This window comes from Vipera ursinii (assembly GCF_947247035.1).
Source record: "Vipera ursinii genome assembly, chromosome: 7".
Lineage (NCBI taxonomy): Eukaryota > Metazoa > Chordata > Lepidosauria > Squamata > Viperidae > Vipera > Vipera ursinii.
This window is the reverse complement of record NC_139521.1, coordinates 67,874,246-67,898,202: the sequence shown is the minus strand read 5'-3', so window position 1 is coordinate 67,898,202 and position 23,957 is coordinate 67,874,246. Positions and strand designations below refer to the sequence as shown.

General features: G+C 43.9%; 1 protein-coding gene and 1 long non-coding RNA gene across 6 annotated transcripts in view; both read right to left on the bottom strand.

Moving 5' to 3' along the window:
- The window catches only part of SEC31A (SEC31 homolog A, COPII coat complex component), a 62,504-nt gene extending 54,908 nt beyond the window's left edge, over positions 1 to 7,596 (bottom strand). For 3 of the 5 annotated variants that reach the window (XM_083367121.1, XM_083367123.1, XM_083367124.1), the window contains exons 1-2: positions 7,354 to 7,596; positions 2,059 to 2,141 (exon numbers count right to left, since the gene is read on the bottom strand). In XM_083367121.1, coding sequence (XP_083223247.1) covers positions 2,059 to 2,137 — 79 coding nt within the window. In that variant the 5' untranslated portion in view covers positions 2,138 to 2,141; positions 7,354 to 7,596. The remainder of the gene's footprint in view (positions 1 to 2,058; positions 2,142 to 7,353) is intronic. The other 2 variants (XM_083367122.1, XM_083367125.1) reach the window with 2 other exon arrangements.
- A 3,037-nt stretch (positions 7,597 to 10,633) lies between these two features.
- On the bottom strand, positions 10,634 to 13,391 carry LOC310642929. The gene is made up of 3 exons (XR_014492990.1): positions 12,588 to 13,391; positions 11,574 to 11,605; positions 10,634 to 10,845 (listed from the first exon to the last, which is right to left on the bottom strand). It is a non-coding gene; the product is annotated as an uncharacterized lncRNA (long non-coding RNA).
- Positions 13,392 to 23,957: the final 10,566 nt, after the last annotated feature.

Here is a 23,957-nt window from a genome sequence, read left to right as displayed (position 1 = left end):
AAATTAAATTTAGCCCCAAACAAAATAAATTAAATTATGAAATTTAAAACCCAATCCCTCAGTCCAGGCTGGCAAGCTCAAATAACCAGGTTTTCAGGTCACGGCGAAAAGAGCGAAGGTCAGGAGCCATCCGGAGCTCAACAGGCAGTTGATTCCAAAGGGCTGGCGCGCCCACAGAGAATGCTCTCCCCCAGGGGGCAACCAGCCGGCACTCCCTGACCGGCAGCACCCTGAGGAGGCCCTCTCTGTGGGGGCGCATGGGGCGATGGGAAGTTGATGCCAGCAGCAGGTGCTCCCATAAATAACCCGGACCCAAGCCATTTAGGGCTTTATAGGTCATCACCAGCACCTTGAATCTCACCCGGAGGACAACTGGGAGCCAATGCAGCTCGTGGAGAAGAGGTGTTACATGGGAGTATCGGGAGACCCCCATCACAACTCGCGCGGCCGCATTCTGCACCAGCTGAAGCCTCCGAATAGTCCTCAAGGGCAGCCCCATGTAGAGAGCATTGCAGTAGTCTATTCGAGAGGTCACGAGCACATGAGTGACTGTACGTAGGGCAGCTCCGTCCAGATAGGGCTGCAACTGGCGCACCAGGCGAACCTGGGCAAAAGCCCCCCGGGCCACAGCTCCTATGTGATCTTCCAAACTCAGCTGTGAGTCAAGGACGCCACCCAAGTTGCGAGCCCTATCTACGGGGGGGGGGGGGAAACACCTCACCCCCCATGGAATAGGCTGGATTGCCCGAGATGCCGGTATGTACAACCACTCGGTCTTGTTGGGATTAAGTCGAAGCCTGTTCCTCCCCATCCAGACCAGAACCACCTCCAGGCAGCGGGACATCACGTCGAGGGCATCATTTAGAATATTTTAGCAGATTCTGCACAAAGCAGAAGGTTGGGCTAGATAGCCCAAGTTCCTTCCAGAGCTGGATTTTGAGTGGGAAAAAGCCAAGGGTTATTGGAGGATAAGGATATAAATTTACAGCCATACTGTATTGTTGGTGGATCTTTGAAATACTCATTAGATAAGGAAATTTGTAACCACCTCCCAAAAAGAGAATTTAATGTGCTAATAACCCCCTGGTGTTCGGGGCCCAAGTTTAATCTTAGATAAATGCTACAAAAAGGCTGGAATTTACACACACAGCAGGGTTTTCCTCCATGTGTACAGGACTGTACTATAAATGGGTTTTGTCTCTTGGCTGGATGGCACAAAACTCAGAACAAGCCATGAAACAAACGTTATTTCAATTTTGGAACAATAGCTCCAGTAATTCATGAAGTCGGTGGCTCTAAACGATGAACTGGACATCAACATACAAAGATAGGGCATGTGGTCCTAAATAGATCTAAATTAGATATATATTGTCTGTTCCGAATACTTCAGTTTGTTAGGCATCCATTTCCACTTTCCACATAATCAAATAACTAAATTTTTGCCAGTTGTAACTTTCAGCTGCAGTAATTATCAAGTATGTCCATGTTTGGAATGAAAAATTTAATTCAGTCCTTTTTTAATCTGTCCAGCCCAATAGAGGCTACAAAAATTTAATTCAGTCCTTTTTTAATCTGTCCAGCCCAGGGATAGGAAACCTTGGCTCTTTTATGACTCATGGACGTCAACTCCCAGGAATTCTTGAAGTCCACAAATCATAAAAGAGCCAAGGTTGCCTACCCCTGGTCTAGCCCAATAGAGTTCTAGAAAAAAATATGGAGATTCATAGCTCTGCGTAACTATCTATCTATCCATCAACAGGATCTCTCTCCAAAAGGAAAAGTGAATGGGACCAAAATTGTTGGGGAGGAAGGGAAGTTGGTTAACAAAAGACTGAATTCCAAAGTACGTGTGTGGCAGGGGAAAAAAATCCTCCAATGCATCCCTGTGAAAAATATGTCTGTGCACAGGTCAGGAACGCTACCAACTTCTCCATTCTAAGCAGGCCTCATCCTAGGCACGACTCAAAAGTGGAACTGCTATTAAGAGGTTGCAAAGAGTATTTGGAAGCCACACTGTGCATTTTACCCAGTCCTCTTAAATCAAATCCAACAACTTACCTGCAGCCAAGTAAATGGGATGATGTTGAGAAGGGCTCCATGCTTGCATGGCAGTACGGTCTACCTCTTTCAGCTTCATCCTGCTAAGAAAAGGAATATAAAGAACATTAACACTACTATCCTACTAAGATCACTTCTTTTAATATGTTCCAAGAAAAGGCACCTGGGAGAGAAAAAAATATAGGTTTTTAGAGTCTTTGAAGCCATTTGGAGGTGCCCCTGTGTCCTCAGGGTCATCTGAGTAGTGCAAATGTGTGTGGAGCCAAGACACAGGTCAACCTCCAAGTGGCCTCAACGACTCTCTAAAAGAAGGCAAATGACCAGCTGTTTGCAAGGAATATAAAGCCTTCCATTCCCCACCTTCCAGTCAGAGCTGAAAAAGCTTCTTGGATGAGAAGCAAAACGTCTTCAAGGAAAAACAAAGTCCAGTTGCCTCCTGAAAAGAGCACCTCTGGGAGAATGCTGTTACCTTTCCACCAAATTGGTATCTATTTATCTACTTGCATTTACATGCTTTTGAATTACTAGGCTGGCAGGAGCTGGAGCAAGAACGGGAGCTCACCCTGTCACATGGTGCTTGGGTCTTGAACTGCTGACTTTCTTGTCGACAAGTCCAGTGTCTTAACCACTAGGCCAACTGTAGAATTACAGAATTGATTAAAAGCCATGTTGTTCAACCAACTGCAGGAATGCACTATTATAATATCCACAACAATTTCTGTTCAAACAGGTTCAGCTAAGCCAAGATCATCATTTGCTGAGCATCCTTTCCATTGTCAAGCTCTGTCAGGAAATTCTTCCTAATATCTAACCAAAGTTGCCTTGTTATTTAAGCTTCTTGCCTTAGCATCCAGTCAGAGCTGAAGAACCTTCTTGGTCGAGAAGTGAAATGTCTACAAAGAAAAGCAAGGAAGTCCAGTTGCCTCCTGAAAAAGCACCTTTGGGACAACCATAACCTGGATGGCTGAGAAGCTCCATAGATGTAACAGCATTCTTTGTGCCTCGGCATATGGTCTTGCTGGCCACATGACCCCAGAAGCGTCTTTGGACAACGCTGGCTCCCTTGGCTAGGAAATGGGGATAAGCACCACCCTCTAGAGTAGGGCTTTTCAACCAGTGGTATGGGTACCACCTGTGGTACATTGGCACCTGGCAGGTGGTACCTGAGCATCTTAGAACAGTGGTAGTGGGGGAGGGGAATGAGCTGAACTGGTGGCAGCACCACACAAGCCTGAGACAGAGATGGCTGGAGCTGCAGGGCTCAGCGGAAGTGCCAGGATCAGCACCAGGCTGCAGCTGGAGCTCGGCGTTGATCCTGGCGCTTCTGCTGAGCCCAGAAGTGCCGATCAGCTGGAATGTTGCAGCATCTCCAGGCAGGGTCTTGTGGTTTACATTCAGATGCTTGGCAACTGATTCATATTTATGATGGTCTCAGTGTCCCAGGGTCATGTGAAGTGACCAAAACCTGCTGCAACCACTCAGCAGATGGGGGGAATAAAAACCAAACACCCCCCCACAAAACCCCTGCTGCCAATCCTCAACAGAAATGCTCACAACAATGAAAACCTCGGATAGGAGGAAGAGTGCTGCCAGTCGGGCAGGCAGGTGTCTTGCCCTGCTGTGGCTTGGGAGGCACTTTTTTCAGTGCCATTGTAACTTTGAACAGCCACTAAGCGAACTATTGTAAGTCAAGGACTACCTGTATTTCATCACTTTTTTCCTTTTTTGGGGGGTTCATCAAGTTTTTGACACCTTGCTAAGCGACTGGTGGTACTCGGATGTTGCCATATCCTAAAAGTGGTACAAATGGGTGAAAAGGTTGAAAAGCCCTGCTCTAGAGTCAGATATAACTGGCAGGGGAAGCCTTTATCTTTACCTTTACAGTTTAACTATAATTTATTGAATAAATCCAAATTGATGGGTTTACAGAAGATATAAAACACGATTCACAAATCACAATAGGCGAGTCTGCATATCATGCTAAGATCCCAAAACAGAACATATTAGGCCACAGAACTGTGAACACACTGTGATGTCTGTATTGTATTGTATTTTATATATTCTTTGATGTCTTGCAACAACTGCCTAACCCAGGCATGTCAAACCTGCGACGTCATGTGACGTCGCGTGACGTATCGTGACTTTTTCCCCATTACTGGCAATGGGGAGGGCATGGTTTCGTCATGATGCATCCGGCCCGTGGGCCGGCAGTTTGACATGCCTGACCTAGCCCATGTCTTCTTTCCACCTAAAATACTATGTAAATGCTATCTATGTCTTGAAATAAAATGCTTGAACCACCACTCAAGAGGAATCAAAGAATTAGCCACAAAACAGTATTTGTAAGAGACCTTAAGTCCCTACTTACGCACAGTCCTTCAAGGAGAAGGCAGGTATTAATCTGCACATGGGCGATTTTAAACTGAGACAGGCTGCCCTCAACATACAACCATAATGGAGCCTGCCCATTGTGGTCGTATGTTGTGACAGTCATAAATTGTACCTGATTTTATGACCTTTTTTGTGACAGTCGTTAAGCAAATGCTGCAGCTGTTAGGCAAACTCCTTGCCAAGTGACCGGTTGTAAGTGTAATACAGGGCACATTTCAAGAATTCAGGAGGACAATATGGGAAGGCCTCTGCATAATCATAACTCAAATAATTCAACCTTTGGCCTCTGGTTACTCTGGTTATAAAGGAATGCTCAAAACCCTCCATGGTGAAAAGTTCTACGAACCAATCATATACTCAGCTATTAATATTGAAAAGGTATCTTCAGCACTCTTTGCTTCCTCTTGAATAAGCTGTAGCTTTTCCCTCCTCGCCATGATGGAAATCAGTATGCCAAATACAAGAATCTAAATCCACCCAATATTAAATTAGATTTTATTATGCTATGGTGAATAAATGACCATGTGCCTGGATTAGTATTTATACAGATAGTCTCTCCAAACCACGGATAGCCTTATACAGGAATACGTTTTTGTTCAGTGTGAATTACTACTAGGAGTATTCAGATGGAAAGGCAAAGAAAGTATAGGTTAGGCCTTGACTTACTACCATTTGTTTAGTGATCATCCAAAGTTACAACGGCACTGAAAAAAAATGAATTATGACCGTTTTTCACACTTTCGACCGTTGCAGCATCCCCAAAATTCAGATGCTTGGCAACTGACTCACATTTATGACAGTTGCAGTGTCCTGGAGTCATGTGATCACCTTTTGTGACCTTCTGACAAGCAAAGCCAATGGGGAAGCTGTGTTAGTAACAACTGCAGTGATTCACTTAACAACTATGACAAGGTCGTAAAATGAGGCTAAAGTTACTTAACTGTCTTGCTTAACCACATAAATTTTGGCATCAATCATGGTCAGGGACTACCTGTACATGTGGGTTCTCAGGCAAACCGGATTATGTACGTCCTTTTAAACAGCTGCATTTTCCCCAGCTTTTTGCAGTTGCACTCCACAGAGGAAGCTCAATCCACAGAAAACATGCATTTGGTTTAAGAAGTTGTGGACAGTTGCTCTAGGAGCTACCCGTTGCACTCCAAAATTTCCATCCTGCCTTTGGAATGCGAAAAGCTACACAGAGGGAACAATAAGCATTATTTTGCCATTTTAATTGGCTTTCAAGAACAGGGGGCAGAAGGAAAAGTCTGTGTTCACTCAAGCCACTGAAGGACAGTTTATCTAGCACTGTGCCCAAATCCTGCCTATGTGATTAATTTATGTTTCAGTATGTTGGGCAAATGCAGGAAATAGAGTAAACTACAGTTCAATTAATCATGTCAGGTAAACACAGCCACACAATAATTTGCACCAACACCATGACCATATAAATTAGGGAAGTAACTAATGAAAGGGAAGAGTGTAAATTCATGTATGATGTGATATGTTGGCATCTTTTAGGACTTATTATCTATGTGTTTTGCAAGTGGCACAACAATTACAGGTAGTCCTCGATTTAAAATTCATTTAATGACTACCTGAAGTTACAACAGCACTGAAAAAAGTGCCTTATGACCATTTTTCAGACTTATGACCATTGCAGAATCCCCATGGTCACATGATCAAAATTCGGATGCTTGGCAACTGATTTTTATGACGGTTGCAGAGTCCCAGAGTCCTGTGATCCCTTTTTGCAACCTTCTGACAAGCAAAATCAATGAGGAAGCCAGATTCACCTAAGTTAGTTTTTTTTTTAAAAAAATTCCATTTATATCCCGCCCTTCTCCGAAGACTCAGGGCAGCTTACAAGCTTAGCAGTAGCCTTCATTCTATGTATATGCCTGCTTATTAGGGCTTTCACACACACCCCAAGCGGCATTATTACAAAGTCAGCTTATTGCCCCCAACAATCTGGGTCCTCATTTTACCTATCTCGGAAGGATGGACTGCAGTGGTTCACTTAACAACTGTGGCAAGAAAAGGTTGTCAAATGGGAACAAAACTCACTTAACACATGCCTCACTTAGCAACAGAAATTTTGGGCAGAGCTGTAGTCGTAAGTCGAGGACTACTTGTAATCATAGAAGCAACTCTCTCTATATATATGCTTTCCCATGCTTGGATATCCACACCGAAATTTAAACAAGAAAAGTAGGCAAAGGACTGAGTACAAAAGGCCTTCTGCAAGATTTTACCCAGATGTGTGGTGTTCTTTTCTACAACCACAATCACAACAATACAAACTCCAAGAGCTCAAAAGAGGAAGGCAAGCAGAAGTTTGGAAACTGCCCCGGTTCCCTTTGAACCAGCTGACTCCTCTTTGAACCCTCTGGCGTTGTGCAAATCCAGCCTGGAAGTTGAGTCAGAACAGAGTTACAGAGTTGGAAGGGACCTTGGAGGTCTTCTAGTCCAACCCCCTTACTCAGCCAGGAAACCCTCTATACCATTTCAGACAAATGGCTGTCCAGTCCCTTCTTTAAAACTTCCAGTCCCACAAAAGGCAGTTTGTTTCACGGATTTAACTGAGGATTCGCCGCGTGGCAGAAAGACGGTTTTAGCCTTTAAGAAATTGCGGCCACGAGCGGGGTTGCAAAAGCCACGGGCTGCCTTAGAACTCCACCCGGGCTGGATCGGCCACAGACGGGCCCCGTCGCCCTGGAAGCCACGGAGAAGGCCCAACATGGCCTGGGCAACAAAAGCGGGGCTCTTTGGAAATCGGCCGGCCTCTTTTTCAACAACGGCAAAGCCAAGGCGGGTGGGCCGAGGGGACGCCCCCCCGCCCAGGTTCTCCCGCGTCAGCCTGCTCGGGATTAAGGGTCCACCCCGCCCCGGCAGAGCCCTCACCTGCTCGGAGGAGCGCCCCACCAGGCTCCGCTGTTGCTGCTGCTGCCGCCGCGACCTCCTCCTCCTCCTCGCCTTCCTTCCAACTCCTCGGCGTCTCGCAGCGGCCGCTGGCTGCCCCACGTTCGGCTTCAACGTGGCAGCGGGAGCACCGCCTTCATCGCGCCGGCTTCCGGGACTAACCGACGCCCGCTCGAAGGTTGGGCTGGGCTGGGCCTCCTCCGCCACGCAAGCGCGGAGCTCGCCGCCTTTGTCGCCTCGCGGGGGCCGCCTCTGCCCGCGTGCAAAGCGCCTTGCCTTTCCCGCGGAGCCGCCGACTAGGCCACGGGTAGGCAACCTCGGCTCTTTTATGACTCATGGACTTCAACTCCCAGAATTCCTGAGCCAGCATGGCTCAGCTTGGAAACCTCTCCCTTTCCCCTCAGCATGGCTGGCTCAGGAATTCTGGGAGTTGAAGTCCATGAGTCATAAAAGAGCCGAGGTTGCCTACCCCTGGGCTAGGCTACCGTGGCAAAAGGCCGGGCATTTAGGGGGGGGGGGGCAGTCAAAAATCTGCCTAATTTTGCAGACACTAGAACACGGGTCTTCAAACTCGGCCCTTTTATGACTCGTGGACTTCAACTCCTAGAATTCCTGAGCCAGCCATGCTGGCTGAGGAATTCTGGGAGTTGAAGTCCACGAGTCATAAAAGGGCCGAGTTTGAAGACCTCTGCACTAAAAACAAGGGACGTGGTGGCCCAGTGGGTTAGGACGCTGAGCTTGTCGATCAGATGGTCGGCAGTTTGGCGGGTCAAATCCCGAGTGCCGCGTAACAGAGTGAGCGCTTGTTACTTGTCCCAGCTTCTGCCAACCTAGCAGTTCGAAAGCACGTAAAAAATGCAAGTAGAAAAATAGGGACCACTACGGTGGGAAGGTAACAGCGTTCCGTGCGCCTCTGGTGTCTAGTTATGCCGGCCACATGACCACGGAGACGTCCTCAGACAAGCGCTGGCTCTTCAGCTTTGAAACGGAGATGAGCACCGGCCCCTAGAGTCGGAAACGACTAGCACACATGTGCGGGGGAACCTTTACCTTACCTTTACCTGCACTAGAAACAGGGGTAGGCAACTTCGGCTCTTTGACGACTCATGGATTTCAACTCCCAGAATTACTGAGTCAGCTATGCTGACTCAGGAATTCTGGGAGTTGAAGTCCATGAGTCGTCAAAGAGCCAAGGTTGCCTACCCCTGCACTAGAACAAAATTTAGCTGCATTCAGACTCGGATGCTCTCCTTGAATGTAGCCAAGTTGTGTCATAGCGCCTGCAAAAAATTAGGCAGACTTTCGACTGCCGAATCCAACTGTTCAGTATTATCCTCTCTTCATTTCATTTGACTTTTTATGTCTCAAAAGCAACCGGACAGATTGATATTTTTTTGAGGAAGGGGGAAAAAGGCGGTTCACTTCCCATCCAGGAGTGCTTCCATCTCTCCCACCGCCCAGTACAACTGTTGAAGCTTTCCCAATGGGAAGCCAAACGGTTTTTTTCTTTTCCTCAAAAGATCAGTCCAGTTGCTTTAAATATATATATATATATATATATATAAAACACCTTTGAGAAAACTGTAACCTGGATGACTGAGAATCTTCATAGACATTTGACTTTATTAATGCTTACTTGGTGTAAGCCCCCTTCCCACCCCCTAGAAGGAAATATTTTGGGGGATATTAAAAAGGCAGATTATATTTCCCCAAAGGAGAGACCTAAGTTTTCTTAATAGCAGGCCAGGTCTGTAGAAATGCAGATTTGATAATCCCGTTCAGAAAGTCTGAGGCCCCATTCATGAGCAAATACTACTGCAGAAACCCATTCAAGACAGGATCTTTGGAGCAAAACTGATAGCTAACAACAGCAGTGATAGGATTAGAACCAGCAACCCCTCACCCAAAAAAATCCAACACAGGACACAGCCATCAGCCACAGCCCCAGGGAAGCAGGATATAGCCTTTAGGACATAATAGGATTAACCCACCATCAGAATACCAGAAAGGCACACTCAGACTCAGGTCAAAGTACATGACACAGGAAATACAAAGCCACAGGAACAACTGGAAACAAAAAAACCCAAGAAGGTATAAAAACCCACCACTCCCAGCAACAGCTGCTCAGCTGCTCCAGAGTTACATGCTATTGTGGTTCTGCTGTTCAACCTTTTTCAAAAGCAGTCTCCATTTTGCTTATTCCCGGCTTGGACTGGATCCTGATGGAAGATTTTTCTTTCAACACTGGAATGCTGGTCTGTGACTGCAATAAAACTAGTATGGTGGGCATCCAGCTTGGCCATCAGGTATGAACAGGGTGAATGCTTTTGTAATTAATCCTGGCTTGAGGAAACTCGTTGGGTAGGTTCAAGCATCACATGGTACACTAAGCTATAACTAACATGATCCTGACATCATGTTCAGACATGCTTCTTTTTGGCTGGAGGTTATAGATTGGATCTATGATTAGCCCTGTTCACTGCTTTTAAGCCATTGCACAGAACTGCTAAAAAACAAATATTGGGATATTTTGTTAACAAGTCAGCTATGCTGTACACCGCAATAATAAATGAAATATTGGCGTCATCGATATCTATCTGTACAGAGCCATAAAACATGAAAAAGCATGTTCATCCCTAATTTTAAAGCCTAAATGATGTATCTTAAAACTGCAGCAAACCAGTATTTTCCGTTTACATGAGATGAGGAAAACTGCATTAAAATAGTCATACAAAAACCTGAAATGTTTTTCAAGCAAAAGTTAAGCAATGTTCTTTACTGATATCCTCTACATGTGTGATTTGCAACTCTTATAATTCCCAGCTAAAATAGACAAAAACTGGGAAATATGGGTGCTTTAGTGTAAAAATATCTGGTAGTGCCAATTTAGAAAAGACAGCCTTTGAATTCTATGGCAACTTGGTAACATAGCCATAAGAGATCAGATGAGGAAATTTAAAGGCCTACAATTACATGCCATCAAGTGGTTTTTGACTCCTAGTTACCACAGATAAGATGAGGTTCTGCAATACTTAACTTTTAAGCAATGACCCGCCACTTTTTCCTGTAACTCCATAGTTTGCTCAGGCTGATCATTTCACAATAAAGGACTTCTTTTATTTAAAGTTGTAACACTGCATAGAAATTACATATTTATATATCTTTAAATAAACATCTCAACTCCTCTCAGTGCTTACAATACTTATGAATTCAGCATCCCCTTTAATAATACAGTATAGAAATCAAAACATGTAAGGCAACATTAAGGTATTTCTTTATTATAAACAAAATCAGGAAAACACAAGACATTGCCTTCTATATTTTTCACAAACCTTAAAGTTCATCTTCCCATTTGTGTTGCAAATTTGATCCATCAGATTACAAAGGAGTGTTAAGTTTTAAAAAACTGATGGGGAAAAAATCAGATGAATTGTTGAAGAATCCACATGAATGTTCAACCATTTAAAAACATACCTAAGGAATAAAAAGTTTTATCTGTAATTGATTTTTGAAACACATGAGACTTGATTTCATACTATTCGTTTTATAAATTGCATTTTTAATGTTGACATGCAGGTGGTGTTTTTTAAGTGAGATAATTTTTAGTTTTTGGTAATAAGGAACAGTATATTTTAAAAAATGATCCCATTTTATGAAAAAAATAATCATTAAGCAGGGGTAGGCAACGTTGGCTCTTTTATAACTCGTGGACTTCAACTCCCAGAATTCCCCAGCCACCATAGCTTGCTCAGAAATTCTGGAAGTTGAAGTCCAGAGTCATAAAAGAGCCAAGGTTGCCTACCCCTGTCATTAAGGATCCCTGTATGGGACCTGTCTAAAGGTATAGAGATTGCCACAAAATACAGAATAGTATGTGCAAATATTTCACAAAATAGTACAATGAGTGATACCATATACAATATCTGTGCAATCAATCTGATAATATGCATTCAGAAGGAGAGGTTATGAGTTCTCGGTACCTCTTTATTTAGCTGCCAAAACCACAAAATTGCAAACAGTTCACTTATTTATTCTGCAGCTAACAAAATACAGCTATAAGTTTGACTAGTATATGAACCCCACCTTTATAGACCACCATTAAAATGTATGGTTTGCTCAACAAGTGGCCCAGCTTACCAATTATACCCCCATGTGGACCAATTATTTTATTCATTATTATTGCAACATATTTTAATGGTTACCTGGACATCCTCCAAAAGAAATTTCTTGTTTCCTGAAAGCAGGAAAAAGGGTTCTGTGAATATATAAATAATATATATTTTCATCTACAGGTTGAAATATACTTTACTCAAAACTGAAATGTAACAGAATATGGTGTCCTCATCTACATGGATAATAATCACAGCAAATCATTATGTGAACAGCAAAAATGTTTTAATCATTGAACACCACAGGAAAAACTGGCCAAAAAAGAAAGGTAACAGCCTAAACATTAATTTTACAAATATGCAAATATTAGCCTGGCATTTTAAAAGTACATTATTTTTAATAACTATTGCATGCATAGTATCTGCTTGGCTAGTCTGATCTAGCACGAGTTGGTGTGCTCCCAATTAATTGAATTAAGCACCATTTATTGGGGCTCTGGAAGCACATTTTCTCTGTAATAGTGCCTGCATTCTGGAACAAGTTTCCTCCTGAGATTCAAATATAGTAATCTCCATCCTACTGTTGTTTTGAAGGTCTTTAAAGATGTGACTCTTTGCCCAGACCTTTGGCAAAGGATGATTTACACCACATTTCTTTTCCTCGTTCCCCATCCAGGTTTGTTTTCCTTGCCATCAATGTTTGCTTTGTGTTGTTTTGCATTTTTAAATGTTTTTAAAAGTTTGTAAACTACCAGAATCGCTGGGAACCAGGCAGTATATAAATCTAATTGCTAATAATTTTGTGGCAGAATTCTGAATCTTTTATAAACAGTATCAACTCATACAAATGTTAAATAATCATAATGGGATGTATGCACTCTTAAGTTATATTTTAAGGGCACATTCATTGTAATCAAAACCTATCAATGTTATAATTATCCTTTATTAACGCATTGTAATACAAAGTATTACATTAAAATATCACAATGCAAGAACCCATAAATCCCCAACCCAGCTGCGGCAACCGTACAAACCTATTCAAATCCGATTCAACACACAATACATGAAAAGGAATATTCAGAGGACAAAAAAACCCTCAAGCCTTACCTCAAATTTTGAGACTCCACGTTCCAAACATTGCACGTGTATAACTCTTTTAAGAAAGCAAAACAAAATTAGCAATTCGTCTTTTTTTTTATCCAAGGGTAAAATGATAAAGATGTCTAAAGCACAGACTACAGCTAGAGGTTTGGGATCCATGTCTTTAAATGTAAATCACATTATTCATTTAATATTTTGAATTGCCACGCTTTACCATAAGGTAAAGGGCCACTTTAGTGGTACACCAAAAGGGGCCACAAAGTCCTTGGCTCAGAAAATTCCTCTATAAACATAAAAAACCAACTTAGTGCCGGGCTTTGCTCCCGCCCCCCCCCCCCCAAAAATTTAAGAGTTCCCAGAACTTCAGTGATTCGGGTTTGCCACCCAACATGTGGCTTATAAGCCAGGACTGCATCCGAATTTTATTTTATTTTTTTAAAAAAGCAAGCAGCGGGGAAGCAAATCCCCACCCACGTGCCCTTCAGCCGCGCAGACTACAACGCACATCATCCCCTCCGGCGAGCCTGACGCTCGCCTCTTTCGCCGGAATTGAAGGCGCGAATCCTCCCATGTGCAAAAAAAGAGCGAGGCGGCTACTCTCCCTCCCCCGACACCACGGGCTCCTCGTAAGCAATTCGAGGGAAAAATAAAAATATCCACTGGAATTATTTTCGGATTTCTATTTATCCGACTAATCTCCCCCGGCGAGGGAAAAAGAGCGCCCTTTGCTCCCTCACGCCCGGCTGAGGCCCCCATTTCTCTTTCCTCCCCCCTCAACGGCTCCTCGGAGCAACAGCCGCAGCCGGAGGCCCCGCGCGAAAGAAAGCCGCGCGCCAGAATCCGCGAATAAAGCCTACCCGCTTCTCCGTTCTAGCCGCGCTGCCATTGGCCCTATCCAAACGCTGAGCTTTGATTGGCACATGCCTTTTTTTTCCGCTTCCGGTTGAGCGAGCCTTCGGCGGTCAGTCAGTTCCATAGCCAGAGTTATACTAACTAAGCTAAGGCGGGAATTCGGCCGTTCTCCTTAGCGCTTCCGCGCGCCACTTCCGCTTTTAGTTGTCAAGGAGGGGGGGATGAAGTTGTTTCTTACGGGGGTTCCGCTAAAGCCAGGGGTAGGCAACCTTGGCTCTTTTGTGACTCGTGGACTTCAACTCCCAGAATTCCTGAGCCAGCCATGCTGAGGGGAAAGGGAGAGGTTTCCAAGGTGAGCCATGCTGGCTCAGGAATTCTGGGAGTTGAAGTCCACGAGTCATAAAAGAGCCAAGGTTGCCTACCCCTGCGCTAAAGGGAAGACAAAAGAAAGCCAGGGCGCCATTTTTCCCGCGGAAGGATTCCTCTCCCCTGCAGGAGAGAGGACGTCGGTTCGAATTTGGTATCTCGACGGAAGGGAACCAAAGGACAGGCAGGATCCCTCAACTGACCCGTCAAGGAATGGCGCCTCTAAAGAGGAAACCTTTTCCACTTGTCCTCTGGCACGTCCATTTAACTCTCTTGGCAAGGCTACAGAAGCTACTGCCATCTTCCGCTCTTCGGCTTTCCAAGCTATGCAACGATTCTTGCAATATCCTGGTGTTCTTCGAAACAAGGTCTGCCAGAGGCAGCCGTGGGCTGTGGCTGACAACGTTGGAGCGCTAACCGTTACTTTATAAACTCAACTCAACTTGGTGCTTCGTATTGTAGACCAAAGTTGGAAACTTGGTGACTTATTTAAGATGTGTGGACTTCAACTCCCGGAATTCCCCAGCCAGCACGGGGGGGAAATAGTCTGGCTTGGATGGGGAATTCTGGGAGTTGAAGTCCAAACATCGTAAACCCGCCAAGTTTGAAAACCATCGTAGTGGGGCAATGTTAGTTTGCGGTGGTTCGGAGTGCTTCAGCTCGGAAGTTCAGGACCCGGGACAGCGGGATGAGCCGAGAGAGCTTTTTTGGTTGCAATGATGTCAAAGGGGCTGGGTTCCACCACATTTCTAAAGCAGATTTGGTGGAGAATACAATAAATTTAATCTTTTTTAATTTGTTTTTAACTTTTGTACTGGTTGTTTTAAATGTAAACCGCCCTGAGTCCTTCGGGAAAGGGCGGTATATAAATCTAATAAAAATAAAGAATAAACCCCACTTTACAAAGGACAGTGGCTGGGTTCATAAAGCACTCAACCAGGGGTTGTGTGGCCACCTAATGAGAAGGAAGGACTCACTGGAGAAGAGCCTAATGCTGGGAAAGATTGAGGGCAATAGAAGAAAGGGATGACAGAGAATGAGGTGGCTGGATGGAGTCACCGAAGCAGTAGGCGTGAGCTTAAATGGACTCCAGAAGATGGTAGAGGACAGGAAGGCCTGGAGGAACGTTGTCCATAGGGTTTCGATGGGTTGGACACGACTTTGCAGCTAACAACAACAAAGGGGTTGTTAAGCTGTATCATGGCTTAAAGTCTTACATAGTTCAGTTATATGCGGCTTGGTTTGGGTTCAGCATGTTGGGTGATCCCAGTCATTATGGTATGTAAACACCGGGTGTGGTATCAACCCTGCCAGTTTAGGTTTGAAGTTCTCATTAAAACGTGGCTAACAAATCATGGCTTAAGACAAATATGAATCTAATAGAAAGGAGGAAGAAAATAGAAAGAAATACAGTACTGGGAATATATGTAGGAACCTAAACTTGGTTCTTTTAATCTTAGAATTTTTTTAAATGATGCATTATGGATATCTCAGCATATCATGGCAACATCTGACCTGCAGAAAAAAGAAACAAAAGTCTGCTACAACGACTCCCTGTCCCCAGCAAAAAAAGAAAAAAATTCTAAAGCTCACAATATCATCTTCATGGAAATAATGGTGCTGGCACTTTGCAGCATCCCAGTTTCCTGTTTATTTTAAAACAATCTGAAAGCAAAATGGTGTATTCCAGGCACAAATCTGTACATTCCCAGTAAACAATTTAAATAAAAATCATACAAACTGAATGAGGGAAAGCTAAAAATAAAAACAAGCTATAGCTTTACCTTCCATTTTTCAATCAAGTGCTGTTAATATTTCTTGTATAAATTTATTTTACTATAAAGCAGCGTCTCCCAACCTTTTCTATACCCTGCACCTCTAGAGCGCTTCTGATATATTCTTGCACCCCTTACAAAAGTTTAAAATAAGGGCAACGAATTATGCATATACACTATAATTTTGAAAACCCAAGTTTTTGTACCCCTTGGAATATCATCTCTCACCCCCAGTTGGGAACCCCTGCTATAAAAGATTACATAGTGTGTTTACTATTTGTTACAATCTGCAAATACCAAAGATGGGCAAAGCACACATTATTATAACATAGAAAAATATTTAAAATTAGAAGAATACTGATTAATGACTAGAATGAATGAAATTTCCAAGTAAAAATAAAAGCATAGAAAAATATTTGGCTATGAAGTCCTTGGTGGTGAGCTTGGTTATTTGCTTGAAAGTGTTTCATTACCCAACTAGGTGACATTATAAGTGTGTGTAAGTGTGGGGTGCTCCCTGTTTACATAGTCACTCATGCACTCGTGACCTCCCGATTGGACTACTGCAATGCTCTCTACATGGGGCTGCCCTTGGGGACCACCCGGAGGCTTCAGCTGGTGCAGAATGCAGCCGCACGGGTTGTGATGGGGGTTTCCCAATACTCCCACTTAACACCTCTGCTCCGCGAACTGCATTGGCTTCTGGTTGCCCTCCGGGTGAGATTCAAGGTGCTGGTGATGACCTATAAAGCCCTAAATGGCTTGGGTCCGGGATATCTGAGAGAACACCTGCTGCCGGCATCAAGCTCCCTTCGTCCTGTGCGCTCCCACAGGGAGGGTCTTCTCAGGGTGCCGCCGGTAAAAGATTGCCAGCGGACAATACCCAGGGGGAGGGCCTTCTCAGTGGGTGCGCCTGCCCTCTGGAACCAGCTGCCTGTAGAGCTTAGGACTGCCCCTGACCTTCGCTCATTCCGCCGGGACCTGAAGACCTGGCTCTTTGAGCTCTCTGGCCTGGTCTGAGCATATTAATTGGGATTTTAACTGTTTTTAACTGGGGTTTTATTGCAAGGTCTATATAATTCTTTTTAATTGATTTTAAGTTTTGTAATTGTTGTATCTGTTTTTTTAAAAAACCTTGTGAACCGCACTGAGTCCTACGGGAGAAGGGCGGTATATAAATTGAATAAATAAATAAATAAATAGTTGTCTTGCCAGTTTGGTGGAGGTGGTTGTTTACTTGGTAGTTCCTTGATTAGGGTTTTCTGCTTAAAGTCTGGTGTTGATCTCTGCTTATTTTGGCTGCCAGAGAAGATGTGTTCTTTTTTGTTTCCTAGCTTTTTTAAGCTCCCTTGAATGGTGTGTAAATATGACTTATTTCTGTGTGTCTCTTGGTGGCTGATTTTTCTGAATGCCAAGCTTCCAGGAATTCTCTTAGGTTTTTGGATTTAGCTTGGGCTAGGATGCTCAGTTTCCTGGTTGAAACTTTGGTTGAGTCTGTGTTGTGAGATCGAGTTTTCCTCATGTCTTCAGACTGCTCATTGGTTTCCTGGATGCACTCTGCTAGTCTGTCTGTCCTCCATAGCAGCTATTATAGTTTTCAACCGTATGTTGTAGGCATACAACTACAACTACAACTCCTATTTCTTGGGCTACTGGCTCTTTTGGTTTACTTAAGGTATTTTGGAGGTTTTTGGTGTGTTATGGTAATACAATGTGGTTGTGTCATGGGTTCTTTTTCAAACTACCCAACTTGATTGATCCAGACATAAAGATCCCTAAAAGTGATGGACAGTTGAATTTTTGCATGTCTGTATAAAAGTTGGGGAGATGTTTTGTTTTGAAGAAGATACAGAAGTGAAATAAACATGTCATCACTTCTATTTCTAATTATAATTTTTTATACTGTATTTTACTACTTCTGTACTATCACTATCGGTAGCCTAAAGCAATGCTTTTCTTTACAGACATTAATTTGTCTTTTAATTCCTCTCGTACTGGGAATTTTTTCTTCTTCTTTACTAACAAGCAGCATGTAAACCACTTACACTTTCCATTGTGTTGTGGTTTGTTTTTTTTGCTGCATTTCTTCTTCTTCCTCTGGACTAGTCAGTCTCTGTGAAGGAAAACACTTTTCGCTTGGCTGATTTGTTTGCTGCAGTCTGCCCGGCTTCTAAAATACACATCCCCTCCCCCGTTTGTTTCAAAATTGCTGTTTTTTACAGGTAATTCAGCCATGGGGAGAAGGCTGGGATAGGAAGGGCGGAAAGCAGCCCAGGTGTCTGCAATTTTCTCAGCAGCCTGCTTTTCCACAGGTTGTAACAGTCACAGGTTTGTTTCTGAACCTGAATGTGGAAAGCTGTAATCCTCACAGGCATCCTCAAATGTTTACATCCTTCAGTATAGCCATGTCACATTTCTGCCCTTATCTGCAAGTGTGTTTCCAGGTAAAATGCAGGGGGATGGTTGTCTTCTCTAAAACTCTTCTTAGCAAGGAGGGGGCTGAGTTATTTGCAGGACTGCCTCTCCCCAATTGTTTCTATCCCATAAAGCAGTGGTGGCGAACCTATGGCACGCGTGCCAGAGGCGGCACTCGGAGCCCTCTCTGTGGGCACCCGCGCCATGCCCCGGAGATGGCAACCGTCCCTCTTCAAACAACCGCCTGCTAACTCACCGAGGTCCCAAGTGGCCGGATGCATCCCGGCATGACTGATTTTCCTCCCCCCCCGTCCCCCCGTCCCATCCCTCCTAGCCTCACATGCTCTCCTTTTCTCAGGCACGACCCACTGCATCGCCTCCTCAGCTGTCGGCCGTCCATCCAGTTCAGAGGCGGCTTCTTTGAACTGCTGGCAGTGGGCTGAGGAGTCCCAGAGTGCGCCGGTCGAGGGGCCAGCAGGCTGTGGCTGCTGGCAGACACCGTCGGCCCCCATGCGCTCGCTGGCCTCTGTGTGCGAGGGCCGACGGTGTCAGGCAGCAGCCGCCCCAGCCCTTGCCTTGCCCCATGGCAATGGCATCCCCACCCTGCCTCACCTCACCCCACAGGAGGAGCCTCCTGCATACCGCCCCACCTGCCACAGACCCCCTGGATCTCCCCCAACCCTGCCCACCGCCCACAGGCATCCTTCCCCACGAGCAACATTGAGGTGACCACACCCACCTTGGCCGCACCCACCCAATCTGCCATGACCACCAGTCATACCCACCCAGTGGGCCACGCCCACCCAGCAATAAAGCCTTGGTGGAGCAGTGGGCTAATGCCTCCTTAAGTAACACCAGCTGCCTGCAATTAGTGCAGGTTCAAGTCCCACCAGGCTCAAGGTTGACTCAGCCTTCCATCCTTCCGAGGTAGGTAAAATGAGGACCCAGATTGTTGGGGGCAATTAAGCTGACTTTGTAATAATGCCGCTTGGGGGGTGTATGAAAGCCCTAATAAGCAGGCATATACATAGAATGAAGGCTACTGCTAAGCTTGTAAGCCGCCCTGAGTCTTCGGAGAAGGGCGGGATATAAATGGAATTAAAATAAAATAAAAAATAAAAATAAGTGGGGTTTGAGTTGCACTTTGGGCACTCGGTCTCTAAACATTTCTCCATCACTGTCATAAAGTCTAGCAGGAGAGACGTGCTATTAATCCCTTGTTGAATAAACGTTATCTCCAACCAATTCAGTAAAATTTTATACCTTTATACCATTTTTAAAAATGTTTTAAGTTGTAGTAGAGTGCAGAATCTGTAGAGTTCTATTTGGCAAAAAAAAAGTGGGGGGAGGGGAGGGGAGGGGAAGAGCATTGAAGGGCATTCAAAAATCAGTCCGAAGCTGCAAGATTGTGATGGAAATTCAAACACCCGAATGGTTCATACTGTAGTGCAGTTTCTAAGCACCAGGTATTATGTGTAGGAATAAGGGGCTGGAATGACACAAGTTCCCGAAGTTATGATGAAGGTGCAAATAAATGGGCCAGGTTGCATGATAGAAGCTTTTTCGTTTCTGGAGTTTTCATGACACACCATGTTCTTGGTGATTTCTGTGTAATAATTCAATATGGTAATATTCAGCATGGCTGGCTAGGGAATTCTGGGAGTTGAGGGCTAGACATTTTCAATTGGCAAAGGCTAAGAAATAGACTAGTTTGTATTGGGTTCTTCCTGTATTTGCCAAGGTATTTTGGGGGTGGTGAGGAGGGGGTGTCCTGCTTTTATCAATAAGGTAAAGGTTCCCCCGCACATGCGTGCTAGTCGTTTCCAACTCTAGGGGCCGGTGCTCATCTCCGTTTTAAAGCCAAAGAGCCAGCGTTTGTCCGAGGACGTCTCCGTGGTCATGTGGCCGGCATGACTAGACGCCAAAGGCGCACGGAACGCTGTTACCTTCCCACCTTAGTGGTCCCTATTTTTCTACTTGCATTTTTACGTGCTTTCGAACTGCTAGGTTGACAGAAGCTGGGATGAGTAACAGGCGCTCACTCTGTTACGCGGCACTTGGGATTCGACCCGCTAAACTGCCGACCTTCTAATCAACAAGCTCAGCGTCCTAACCCACTGAGTCACCGCATCCCTTTTATCAATAGTTTCCCTTGTTTCCTAGAGAAATCAGGGACAAAAATTAAAGTCCGGGTCCCTCAGGGGGTCCCATCTATTATGGGGAGGTAACAGTGTAGAGCAGGGGTCTTCACACTTGGCCCTTTTATGACTTGTGGACTTCAACTCCCAGAATTCCTCAGCCAGACCCCTGGTGTAGAGACTTCTTTCTGTAATACTATTCAGATGACAAGACCACTTTGGAGATGCCATGTCAACTAGCTACATGACTGTGGTTTTGCTAATGACACCGTATCAAGAATTAATCTGAAGATAGAAGTAGGCTTTCCTGAAGAGTGTCAATTATAACAACTTCAGGAGGGAATAACGTAGTAGGAATACCCAAGAGCATTAGAAGTTTTGTCTTCTGAGTCTCTAGTGAAGTGTGAATGTAATAATTTCCAGTGGCCTCAACGGAAGCATAATTCACCCAAATTACTGGATGGTTATTCAGGATACGATGAAAGAATCTTACGTAATGATCATTTTAAAACACTGCTTTTTTTTACCACCAGTCCATACTGTGAGATTTAAAAACCCAAAATTTGATACTGACAACTTGAAGACAAGTCTGGTTAACAAAAACAAAGATTTATTGAAAAGAAAATTGGGAAAAAAGAAAAGCGTTTGCAAACGTGGCCTCTTAGACCCTTTCCAAATTGGATTGGGTTCAAAGACCATCCTGAGCAAGTTTCAAACCAGGCATTTTATACTCTTTCACGATACAGGCCACCCCTAAGAAGCTTGAGTCATTTTCACATCCCTAGAAGATCTTTACTTGTAATTTTCACCTATTGTGAGTCACTTTGCCTGGGCAGGAAACAGATAACCCCACACATTGGTCTTACAATTCATTGGTGTTACATTTTATACAATTTATAAAAGAATAACCTTTATCCTTCAATTCCACCCTTTTTCTCTTCTACCTGAATTATTCTTTTACACTTTTAAGAATTCATAATTCCTTACAATTTTCTTTAGGTCCCTGTGGAAGCAAATTGTTATATTCTAAATCCTCTTTCCCCAACCCTTGTTTTCCTACCTTCATTATTAATATTGTTTCTTTGTTCCCACTCTTTTGTTGTTATTAAAGTCACACTCTTTTCATGTAAGCAATCACCTGTACCGAAAGCATGAAACATTTGCTTTTATATAACTAATTTCCCAGTATAAAGCACCTGCAAAGCTGCTTGCACATAAACAAAGATACATATATAATGATTACAAACTTTCGCATTCTGTCAGTGACTTCTGACATATTCCTTATATGTAATGTCGGACTGGGGTCTAATAATACAGTTTAGGGCCACAGTGACGAAATAGAGAACCCATTTGGTTGGACAGTCCTTTTCTTTCCAAGTCAAATTAAAATAAGAAGTGATGTTCTCTCAAGCTTCACATTTAAAAATGAAACAATTGTTTTGGGCCAGATCAATTAAAAAATGTCTTTGATACTGAGGGAATCTCAAATGTGGTTTCCAGTTCAGGAAGATCAACTTGAACCCTTATTTGTATCTGGTTCAATTGATAGCAAGCTCAAATGATGCTGAAAAATCCATTGGTCTGGTTATCCTGAAGCACACTGGCTTGCAGGAATCCTTTGATAATGCCAGGTTGGGTAGGCTGTGCAAACATATTTGGCATTTAATGAGTAGGCCTGTCTCCACACTTAGTCCATTTAGTTTGATTATAGTCAATAGCTTTACATGCATCAAAAAAAGTTTCTGGGACTTGTCCATAAGTCTGGTCTTATTATTCCCCAAAAGGTAATGTCTGTATGTTCCTCCATATGTCCAGATTTAAAGTTGTTGGTAAAGCTGCACTGTATTGACAGGAGCATAACAAGTGACCCTATTGCCCCTTTGCAAGTGGAATACGTAATCTTGTTATAAACACAATTCCCTTTTGCCCATGGTCCGTCCTTCTACCAAAGAAGGTATGAGGGAAACAACAATAGCAGAAGAAAAATATTGCAATACATAGTCCAGGTTACCAGGAACACAATTTCCAGGGTAGTCCAATCCAGTGAGGTTTTCTCGTACTTAGATGGAAACAGTTCAACAGGTGAGGCAGGTTGAAATTTCATTTTCAGGCCGTCCAGCTGCGGAGCTTATCACTGGAGAGGGAATGATGGGACTTTCCATGGACTCACGCCTTGATTCCTTAAATCAGGAGGGCTTGGCAGGGTTGAGACCACTCAGGAGTGGTATTTCTAAGTGATTGTTCTTTTCACCTGAACCCACTCTCCAGGAACAATGGGCAGAGACAGGTGGTAGGGCAGCCTGGGCCTGTACTGAGAGAGAAGACAAAACCTGCGCCAGATTAAATATTGAGTAATTTTCTACTCTTCCTCACTGACATTCTTGAAAGTAAAAAAGCCTCCCACACATCCTTTGAAAGGGACAAAGACAGCTTTCCAATTGAGGCCTATATTGAAATGGCCGCAACGCCAAATTTTGTAAAGCTTTTTATCTGCTTGTATTTATCACAGATTTGTTTAGCTAACATATAAATACAACCGTACCCCCTTTTTTCCATCTGTGAATAAATGAATAAAAACAAAGATTTAATAGTTGCGTCACAGTTTCTATTGTAAGAATGAAAGAAACTGTGAACGAAGAATGGAATGACAAATATCATACAGATATTTCCACTTTTTCAACACAATTTGAAATTCACATTCTTCATGGCAAAATTCCCAGAAATTTTTGGTAAAGCAAACCAATCTTCCATTTATTACACATCCTACAGCAGACATGTCAAACACAAGGCCCAGGGGCCGGATCTGGCCCGCGAAGTGGTTTCATGTGGCCCGCGAAGCCATCCTGGAAACAGTGAGGGAACGGCCCCCACTGCCTTGGCCCTGGCCCAGAGACCCTCCTTCTGCCAGAGACCCTCAGATCTGTCCCACTCCGGCCCAAGCCCCCATAGGCACCCTTGATGCCCACCCAGTAGGCCATATGCACTCTAGCCACGCCCCCCCAGTAGGCCACGCCCACCCTGGCCATACCCACCCGGCCCCTTGAGGGCAACCACAATGCTGATGCAGCCCTCAATGAAATTGAGTTTGACACCCCTGTCCTACAGTATGAGGTATTGAGTGTTCATTGCATAGCATCATCAGCATTTATCCCTTGCGACCCCCTTTTAGTGCTGCTTCTGTGTTCTAGCTATTGCTTTTTCTTTTTCTTTCTCTTTCTTTATTTCTTTTCTTTCTTTTCAACATCCGTCTCCCATCATGCAACATCCACCTCTCACTTTCTTCTACTTCTCATGTTTCTCTCTTTCCATATTTCTATAGTACATTCTTGTTCCTTCAACATTCTAAAGCTTGTGTTAAGGCATACAATTCATACGTTTGAGCTGACCCCGTTAATTGCAGTCTCCCTGCTTCCAACAATTTTAATGCATGTAATTCACAAGTCTGTGCAAACCAACTTAAAAGCAACTTCCCTGTTTCTTCCTTCTATTATCCATTCCTTCATTTCCCTTCTGCCACTCTGGCCTAACTTCTTTCTTTTCTCCATCTTCTATCAACTTTACACGAGCCAACTCCTTCCCTTTACTAGTAATCAATTCTCTTCATTTCTCTTCTCCAAAAGTACTGAAGACTCCATCGGCGTTTTTGGAGTCAGCGTATATGCTCCCTTTTCTCCCTTATTAACAACCTTAGAGTATTCAGTAAGGGATAAAATCCACAGTTTAGTGCTAATTAAGGGAGGGAAATTCTCCCAGCTTCCACTCACATTTTTTTCTTCCCATTTACTATCGCATCTTCATTGTGTCTTTGTCTTTTTGTCTTCCCAACTACT